The sequence below is a fragment of the Artemia sp. Qi Xiang Cuo genome, chromosome 13 (assembly GCF_049724085.1).
Source record: "Artemia sp. Qi Xiang Cuo chromosome 13, ASM4972408v1, whole genome shotgun sequence".
Classification (NCBI taxonomy): domain Eukaryota; kingdom Metazoa; phylum Arthropoda; class Branchiopoda; order Anostraca; family Artemiidae; genus Artemia; species Artemia sp. Qi Xiang Cuo.
This window is the reverse complement of record NC_142806.1, coordinates 38,667,101-38,677,645: the sequence shown is the minus strand read 5'-3', so window position 1 is coordinate 38,677,645 and position 10,545 is coordinate 38,667,101. Positions and strand designations below refer to the sequence as shown.

At 37.8% G+C, this 10,545-nt stretch overlaps 1 protein-coding gene across 3 annotated transcripts in view; it reads right to left on the bottom strand.

Annotated features, from left to right (window-relative positions):
- The window catches only part of Vha100-1 (V-type ATPase subunit a family protein Vha100-1), a 91,160-nt gene that overhangs the window by 44,226 nt on the left and 36,389 nt on the right, over window positions 1–10,545 (bottom strand). For all 3 annotated transcript variants that reach the window (XM_089099343.1, XM_089099345.1, XM_089099344.1), the window contains exons 6-7: window positions 6,845–6,971; window positions 3,769–3,945 (exon numbers count right to left, since the gene is read on the bottom strand). In XM_089099343.1, coding sequence (XP_088955469.1) covers window positions 3,769–3,945; window positions 6,845–6,971 — 304 coding nt within the window. The remainder of the gene's footprint in view (window positions 1–3,768; window positions 3,946–6,844; window positions 6,972–10,545) is intronic.

Sequence of the window (10,545 nt, the reverse complement as noted above, 5' to 3'; positions counted from 1 at the left end):
AAATAAAATCTAGCAAAGTACTGAATTATAATTATTTTTTTGTTTTTTCGTTTCTAAGCTTTCCCCAAATAAGAACTGACATTTTAGCAAATTAATCACTATGTTTCTGAATATATTAATTACGTGTTTTCAGCTACAAATCTCGTCAGATTTTTCAAAATTGGGACCCTAAACTGATTACAGTTTTGATTAGGAAAGAGGTAAAAACGGAATGAAATCAAAGAAAATCCCAAAAAAACACAAGTTATTTTCACATTATCTTGAATCAGCATGAATAAACATAGCCTCCTATTCAATAAAAAAAAAAGAAGAAGAAAGCATTTAACTTGTCCGTATAAGTTTATAGTACCAGTGTTGCACACAATTTACCCAAAATTTCATAAATTAATTTCTTATCCTGCCCAGTTTTAAAGAATAAAGTGACTGACCTACAACATTTTCTTTTTGTATAGCAAAATCCACAGTATCCTTAATTACTTGATTACTACGCTCAGTTTTTTCCGATTCCTGACACAAAAAGTTCGAACTTCATTTAAGATCTTAACGGTAAAATCTAGGAGCAAATATTACAAAAAAAACTGACGCCATGCATATTCCCACTCAGGCACAAATGCAAGGGTGAAGAGGAGGGCGCCTGGCACAGCTGCATAACAATTTCATGATTTGTACCGTAATTTCCATTAGCCTTCGTATAATTTACCTGCTCCGACAAACTGAGGTTCCTTTTTTACTTACTTGACTTAAAGCTCTTGCTGGTGGTCCAGCGTAGAGAGAGATGTGACTCTTCGCCTCCATTCCGAACGGTCCTGCGCAAGCGTGACTGCTTCTTGGAGATCAGTACCGATCATGGAGAGGTATTGGGTAAGGCTGGCCCTCCATTTGAACCGGAGTCTTCCACGGGGTTGCTTCCAGCCATATTCAGTGGGATAAAAATTGCAAAGTGTGCTGGTGGGTGCTTCTGATGGCATAAAAATTAAGTGGCAGAACCCCCGGGTTCTTAAGGTGAGCTGACGAAAGGTGGGGGTCTGATCCGTTAGTGTCAACAGTCGGGTGCTCGAGACGAAGTTGTACCACTTGGTCCCTTCGATTCGTCTTAGGAAGTTTGTTTGGGCCACATCTATGGCATCACGAACAGAAGCAGCAGCCGGCAAAGTTTCAGCACCGTAGAGAAGGACATGCCTTACGGTGGTATTGTAGATCCGCATTTTTGCTTTTCGGCTGATGTTAGGCTTTGACCACAAGGAACGGCATAACCGAACCATAATAGACGCAGCTTTAGCGATGCACGACTGGCCTTCCTTTTCAATTGAGCCGTTATCCGAGACAGCAGATCGAAGGTAGATAAAAGACTTGACAACTTCAACAGTGTGCCCTAATACGCTAAATGCTGGTGAGTTGGCAGAATTACCTGGCGGGTCGATGATCATTATGTTTTCTACCAGCAAATATGTCGTCCCACTTTCAGGGCTTCTTCCAACAGTGTATTGAAGGCTGCCGCGAGTTCAGCTGCAGAAGTGCATATCAGGACAATATCATCTACGAAGTCGCAATCGGCTAGGACTCTACCGCCATATTTCAGTCCGAATCGGAACCGATTCGTCGTTAGATCCGTGACCTAATCAATTACTGTGTTGAAAAGTTCAGGAGCAGCAACACAGTCCTCCCGTACACCAGTATCTATTTCGAATAGCGGACTTCAGCAACCATTAACCTGGACAGAGCTTTTCATACCAGTGTAGAGCACCTTGAACAGACGGTAGTGTTTTTCAGGGAGACCCGTTCGTATTAGTATCAGCCAAAGAGACTCACGGTTGACCGAGTCGAAAGCTGCTTGAAAGTCAACAAAGGCAATAAATGCTATATACTGGAACTCACAGGCTTTCTCGATGAGCTGGCGAATAGTGTATATCTGCTCATTCGTGGATCTGTTGGGCATGAAACATGCTTGCTGAATCCAGCGGCACTATGTATCAATTCGGTTGACCAGACGAGGGAGAACAGGATGTGCAGCCAAAGTAGCATTGCCGGTCCTCCAAACTTTAACAGCTTGACGGTGATCCCGCAGGTTCCTGGCGCCTTGTTGTTCTTCATTCTCCGCAGGGCATTTTGTATCTCTTCTACCGAAGGAGGATCAGGCTCTGGTAGATTTTCATATGTTGTTTGCTGAGCGGACGCAGTTAGATTGGCATCAACGTCGAGTCTTTCGGCGTTTAGTAGCTTTGCGAAGTGCTCCTTCCATCAATCAAGTTGCGCGTTTGCATCCTCTAGCATTTCGCCAGAGAAGGATTTAACTGTACCTATCTTTGGTGTTTCCCATCGCTAAGGTCTCCGACATGCTTGAAAAGCGACATGACGTTACCTTTTCGTGCCCCAACTTCTAGCTCTTCAGCTTTTTTTTTATCAGTAAATTGTTGCTTATCACGGTGAATAACTTTGTTGCTGATCCTGTTCAGCCATTTGTAGGAGGATATATCTCCAGCCAGGACCGTGTCCGGGTAAACAGGACCGTGTCCGGGTAGACAAGGGTATTCAGACATTCAAACCTATTCTGATTTCAACTGAGTACTTTTGGCGGAATGTTTCAATTTTAGTTTTTGGGTGACCAACTTTAGTTGTTGTGGTTCTGAAGGCTGTGCTTTAAGATGCAAGCGGAATTTCGCGGCAACTAATTTATGGTTAGTATTCCCTATCTCAGCGCAACGATATGTTCTACAGTTCGTAACTACTGAACGCCATCTCTGGTTGACTATGATATAGTCGATCATCTTCCGCGTTCGCCCAACATTGTTATATCATGTTGGCTGATAGATGTCTTTCCCGTGGAACAGGGTGTTGGCAATGACCAGGCCGTGCATAGCGCACATCTGGAGGAGTCGCACAGCTATCCAATATTGGGTTGTGGGATAAGAGGCATTTCTTTGCCTTCTTGTTTTGGAACAGGCCTATACCCCTGCTTCAAATGGAGGTTTGGCCTGCCTAAATCATCCTGTAACCTGTGCCGGCGATTTCTTCATCGTCTGGTCCCGTCAGGTGTGTTTCTGTCATTCCAAGTATGCTAATCCCACATCTCAATGTTTACAACCCCTAGAAGGTCTTTGGATCCCGAGTTTTTTCATGGTTAAAACATTCCAGGTGGCTATTCTCAGCCCACCTTGGACAGCAAGGTTCAAAAGATGTCCGTAGGAGTGCCAAGTTCGTAATAAATAAAAACCAGTAGATTCCAAGGCTTGAGTAACATTTCTCTTCATTGCAATTATTTTCGGGAGGAGAGTCGCAAGCCCAACCGTCCCTAAGCCTGGGTTTTAATTATGAAACCCTGGGGTGGGCTCCACCTGCTCCAATGAAAATATTCATGAAAAAAATCCTTTCCTATCCCTAAAAAATATTCCTGTGTTCGTGCCTGATTTCCTTCACAGAAGACGGTTATTTCAAAAGATCGAAAGTTATATGTAGCATAGTTTCAAATTTTCAATCCGTTTCATTTTCAATCATATTTAAATCTTCAATCCGTGCCATGACACCCATTCCCAGCTCACGTCTATCAAGTTTATCACGTTAACAGAATTTAGAAAATGAAAATATAGAAAAAACTGGTATAATACTTTAAACAAAGCAGTGGTTTAAAATATTATAGCCGTTTTCACTACATTTTCATTGGTTAAATTATGTAAATTGAAAGCAGGCTCCCCCTTTTTTATTTATTGTTTTTATTCATTTTGTGCTATTCTGTATTATATTTGCTTTCTATTTTGCATATTTAGTGCATACTGTATTTAAATCTTCAATCCTTGTCATGACGCCAATTGCCATTTCACGTCTATCAGCTGGTGTTTCTGGGCACGGATACAAACTGGCACGAAAACCTTCACATATCTTCTTGACACGAGATTTGAGTTGATCGCCTTGGAAAAAGATTATGAACACAGTCTTGTAAACATAGTCACCCTATAAGAAAAAGCAAAATAAAAATCAAACGTTATATTTATTTTGAGGAAATATACGTCACAAGGTATTAAGATTTGACCTAATATACAATATTATTATCAACCAGCACTGAGTTAAACAATTTTATTTCTAAAGATGACAGATAAAGGAAATCATAATGTAAATAATGAAAAAGGTGGAAATTAGTGAAGTTAAAAAAGAACTTTTTTGTGCTGCTGGAGCTATTTTTAAAATTCCAAAAAATAGATATCTTTCAATAAGACTAGTATGTCCACATTTTCTGTAGTCGAAATCATGAAATCTTTAAATACACCTTTAAAGACTTCTTTTAGCAAGCAAAAGAAACACTATGCCACGAGGCGGCCAAATTTCTTTAATCTATCGTCAATTTTTTTTTTTTTTGGTTGTTCCTTCTAAACTATTTATTGTCATTTTTATATATATATTGGCATAACTTCTGACTTCATTATCTCACCTGGCCATTTACACCCCTGTGACGATATTCTCCCCCCAATAAATTTTACTATTGTATTGCCAAACTATGGAAGCTGGAATGTTATAATTGTTGCCACTTTTTGTAAGAAAAAAACGTAATAACTTTAGGAGCCACAGAGACTGCATAGCGAAAATACTTTGTAATAAGATATTCTAGATATCTAAACTGCGTATGCTTAGCTTTACGCGGCAGATTCTCATGGTTTCGATGATAGTACCTTCTTCTGTCTAAAAGTCAAGCTTTTTTAGTCAAAGAAGAAAAAAGGAATAGAAACTGAGAAATAATATAGGATCAGTGAGTAAAAATAAAAATGCACTGGCATTTTGGTAGATACATCCGATAAGCTTATAGTAGAGCATATTAAAGTTCTTAGATTTGAAATGAGGATGCACAAGACATTGGCAAGCAATTTTTGTTCGGGTTCTAACGACCTCTCTAAAATTGAACGTCATTACATTTCTCGGGTGAGGGATATCTGCTGCCTTATCAGCAAAATTATCTGCCATTTCATTGTTTTTGATCTCTATATGGCTTTGAGTATGAAGAAATGCTATGGAATATCCAGTTGAAAATAGATAATTCCAGTTGAAAATATTTGGCGTATCCTTTCAGGTCATGGTCATCAGCATGATAATTTATTTGGCTAAGAAGATGGATTGAGGAAAGATAATCTGACAGGAACAGAATGTTCCTTGAAGGGGTCTTCAGATCAATGAAGGCATCTAATGCAAGTCGTACGGCATATAGTTCAGCAAAAAGTACTGATGAATAACTCGGAAGGGGGGCATAAATATTCAAGTCTAGGTCCAGGATACTGGCAGCTGCCCCAGCTTTTGAATTTTTAACAGAACCATCCGTGTAGACAAGTACATAATTAGGAAAACGGGTATTCACGCAATTTTCAAAGATTATATTAACATCTTGGGCTGAATAGCATGATTTATTTTTTGGTAGCATGCCCGTATGCCACTCAACATGGGCCATCTCCCATGGTGGAGAAATCACAAAGGGAAAAGAGTCCATCACCTGAGAAGACCACTCTGGAAACTCTTTTAGATAGAGATTCCAGGAAGAAGATACAGAACTTAGAGGGGGTGGTTTATTAAATGTTTTCTTATATACACAGTTGTGATTCCCATATGCTTGTACTCTGGCAAAATACCGTCTTCTCTGAAGCAACGCTCTTTCCTGTTGACGGGTGATCCCTGATAGTTTTCTCATTTTAAGGATTGGTGTATGCTTATGAAGTCCCATAGCAATAGGGACCGTAGAATTTTATAGTGACTCCAGCGTGTTAAATATACGTGAGGAACTATTAGCAAAAAACTGGATGCCATATTCCATCTTTGCTCTAATATAAACTTTATGAAAATCAATCATTGTTTTAGGTGATACCCCCATTTGGAATTAGCAAGCCGTTTTAGGAGAGCCAGTTTCTGGATAATGTTATTCCTGAGGGATTTGATGTGATCCTGTCATCTTAATTTTGAATCAAAAACAATTCCCAACTATTTCACTGAAGATTCATAATTTAGGGGATAACTATTCGAAGTAATGTTTGGTATGGATGGTTTTAGAAAATCTGGGATCCCTGAATAACACTAGTTAATATGACATTAGAAAAAATCTACATTCTTATAAAAATGGTTTATAAGATAAATGTATTGAAATAGTTAGTTTATACTTATAATATTTTTTTATATTATTTAGTAGCACTAGTATTTGACCGTTCAAAAAAGTTATCAGAAAACTATTTTAGAGTATCGTAAATCTTGTTCAGTCTCTACGTTCCTAAAGCAAATTTCCTTTTTTGCGCTGGATATAATTACAGGTACGTGCTAGTAATAATCACTCCTACTAAAAATGTGAGGTTTCTACAGATCTACCAGCACTAAAAATAAAAACATCCATTAAAATCCAAGATTTTTTTAAATATTGACTGTAAACTTTGACAGACCACTTCAAAACTGCCATTCCTAGGGATTCCCCAACTATCTTCGGATTTCTCTTTTGTGTTTGACATTTTGGATTGTTTTCCTTTTTATTTGTTGCTCAACGTATTATGCTATTGTATAGTGTGGGTGAAAAATAAATAACAATAACAATAGTTATTATTATTATTTGTTATCTTGGATTTTTTTTTCAAACCTTGGGATTATTCGCATTTTAACTCTCAATAGCAGTCCCAGTCCACTCAGTAGCTTGGACACCCTTTTTTCATCCCAGATAGAAATTGACATTTTGGAAGACATATTATTGACAAACTGACAAATTGACATATTCTTGTCATCTGAGTAAGCACACAGATTAAATTAACAAATTAAACTCTGGAAAATGATTCTTGAACAATAATACCAAAAGCAAGTATGCGTTTAATTACAACTAATTTAAAACAAGACTTACAGTGACAGGATCTTCAAGTGGCGTCTCGATTTCAGCTTGACGAAGGAAAACATTACCCCGACAGGCTCTCCAGAGCATACGCTCAAACGCTGGCATTCTCTCTCGAAGTATAACTCCCGCTACAAATCTAAACAATTACAAAAATGTAACATTACCAAAGGAACAGGGACTTTTTCAATACGTGTTCAAAAACGTACGCGCACGCGAAATAAGAAGTGACGTGCATAGTTAAAGTAAATGAATTCTAGCGTTCAATATGTTTGGCACGGCAACAGATATGTACTTATGGAGGGAGATACCTCCACAAATTTCAAAGTCTTTCCTATATTTTCTTGACTTTGCCTATATATCCACGATTTTTCCGCTTGTGCCAAGAGGGACCACGTATTTCTTAAGAACTGACACCTTGGCTTAAAACACGTTAAGAATACCTTATAAGATGTCCAGAAATCAGTTCCTTTTTTATATCTTCTTGATTAGAATTCCCCATCCCCGCCCGTCCTTTCCTAATTATTTCATAACAATTATTAAAGTGTCTTCGAGGAGAAAAATTCTCTTTAAGGTAGATTTCAGTATAAAAAAAAAAGAAAAAAAGGGAGTTTTTAGAAGAAAAGTAGGGAGCCATATTAAAATCTAACACGGGCAGAAATAAAGTTAAAAATAATTCCAACTTTAAACAAACAAAAAAACTATGAATGAATAAATGAAGCCCAAAACGAACAGAACCAAAATCCTTCAAACAGTCTTTTTGTTTTCTGCATCATCAAAAACGTCACAACAAGGCAAATAACCTGGGCTTACATTTCCCTCCCCCTCTCAAATCCTCTAAACGGCTGGAATTTCCTCTAATTTGGAATGTAGTGACTGACAACAATATGTGTCATGAACAGTCCTTGGAAAGAACTAATAAAAATAAATTGAATATTTGATGTGTAATTACACTAATTGCTGAAAATTCAGCGATTCAAGATTTTATTTCACTGATTTTTTTATTTTGTATTTCCAATGTTGTAATTATAAAAGGAAATATTTGTAATATCGTAATCAATAAACCGCAAATGACGCAAAAGGCTTTAGACTTTTACGGTTAAAGGAGGGGGAAGGTGGCATTAGCCTGTTTGTAGTAATTTGTGTTCGTTTTAATTCAATTTAATTTGACTCGTTTCCAGGTGTGCTTATTCATTTATATTACTAACTGTTATCTGTTTTTTGCTATGATTGTTAATTTAATTCCTGTTCATTTTGGATTTCATTTATTCTTTAACAGTAATTTCTGGTCGTTTTGAGTTTGAGTTATTATAGAAATTTATTTCTACTGATTTTAAGTTTAATATGGCTCTTTACTTTTCTGTGAGAAACTTCTTTTTCGGATTTTTTTATTGATTTCTGTTCGTTTTTCATGGCCATATTTATGTTATTAGTTAACATAATGAATATTTCTCCAGTTTTACACGTCTCCGACGTAAGAACTGAAATATCTGATTCTAATTTATTAGTTCTATTTAGCGTCTTTTAGTTTAGCATCCCATTCAACATTCCCTATAAGTTTCGACCAAGCTCCGTTGACCATTCCTTGGATATTGCAGGTACACCCTTCTGACAACCAAGATGTACATAGTATATTTTGATTGAGCACAACATCCCCCACATCATTCTCTGAAGCTTTACCTTAATACCCTCTGTCTTTTCTGAATCAATAAAGATAAACATTCATCCTCTTTCCCAATGATAAATCCTGTATGTAAACAATGGGCACAAGGCATAATTTGAAACTTTTTCTCCGGGGGCTGTGGGGAGCATTACATTCCCAGAGACATAGTTAATAGATCTATTGAACAACTTGAACAAAGTGGCTATTTCATAATTTTAACCAGTGTTAAGGGGACCAAAAATGGACAACGGGGGCCCTTTGCCTTCCAAGCACTGTTCAACGTGCCATGAAAGTTTCAACTTAATGCCGTCAGTCGTTCCTCAGATGTTGCTGATGTACCCTTTTGACAATCACATTGCACATGTTTTGAATTTTTTCAACATCCCCCTCAACATTCTCTGAGAGATATTACAAGTAGCTGTAGGAGCAGTTGCAAGCAGTCACAATTGCAAGTTGTCACAGTCGGAAGCCATCAAAGTCGCAGTCACAACCAGTCACATTTGCAGCCGCAGTAATATTAATAGTAGTGGTCCTAAGATATTTCAGATACGCCTTTTTGATAACTTGGATACGTATAGTTTATTTTGACATAGCTCTAGATACACCTCAGCATTTCCGAAGTTTCGCATCAATACCCTTAGCCTTTTCGGAAACACCCAGGATGAGAGATTCCCTCCTTTCACAATGATAAATCCTGCATGGTAGAAAAAAAAAACAAATTGGATAGCTTACAATCCTTCCCCAGAGGCGTAGCTATTAAACGTTCTGATTATTTTGAATAAAATGGCTTTTTAAGATTTCTATGAGTGTTAATGGTGGCATCTAAAAGGGGAAGAGGGGGGATGGGCTGGTTGTCTACCGTTCATTTTTCGACATTCCTCTCAAGACACCTTTTTAATTTTCAACTTAATACTCTTAGCCGTTCCTTAGATATTGCTGCTGTGTCCTTTAGACGACCCTCATGTAGTACGTTTTGATTTTGTTTGACACCCCCTCCCCCAAAATTTTCTAGAAGGTTTACCTTAATAGCCTTAGTGTTTTTGGAGACTCAAGAACCAACATGCCCTCTTTTCCCAATAACTAGCTTTGTATATAAACAATGTGCAACTTATATAACGTACAACACTTGCCCTACGGGCTGCAGGGTTGTCATCCCTAGAGGCATAGTTATTTGACTTTTCGACTATTTTGAACAAGATGGCAATTCAGAAGCTTTATCAGATATCTTGGGGAGAGAGCAGCTAAAAAGGGAATGGGAGGGGGATCGGATGCAAGCCTGACCACTTTTTAATATCCCCTCAACATGCCATGAAAATTAAAGACTCAACATCCTAAGCCGTTCTTGAGATATTACAGATACCCCTTTTTGATAAATTGGATGTACATAGTATCTTTAGATTTAGTTTGACATGCCACTCAACATTACCAAAAGTTTCACTTTAATGCCCTTAGTCCTAACAAACGCAGAAGCAAATTGACTATTTTTAGAAAAGCCGCTTTTTCAAAATTTTGATCGTTGATTAGGGAAGGGAACATGTAAAAAGGTCAAAGGGGCTGGTTGCCCTCCAATAGCTCTACAACATCCTCTGCAAGTTTCAACATAATACCATCAGCCGTTCCTTAGACATTGTTGATCCGCTCTTTTGACAACCAGCATGCACACAGTGTGTTTATTGTGATCAGCATCCATCTCAAGGCCTGGGGGGGAGTATTTCATACTCATAGGCATAACTATTGGACCTTTATACTATTTTGAACAAGCTGGCTATTTAAAATTTTGATTGAATGATTTTGGAAGAAGGGAAACTAAAAAGGGCATGGGAGGGGGAGACCTCCAATCACTTTTTAACATCCCCCTGAAATTATTCCGAAATTTTCATCTTAATACCCTCAGCCGTTCTTAAAATATTGAAGATTCTCCTTTTGATAAACTGGATGCACGAAATGCCCTTTGATTTAGTTTAGCATAACCCTACACATCCTCCAAAGTTTCACCTTAATACCAGCCTTTCGAATACACCCAGAATCAAACATTCTCCTTTTTTAATGA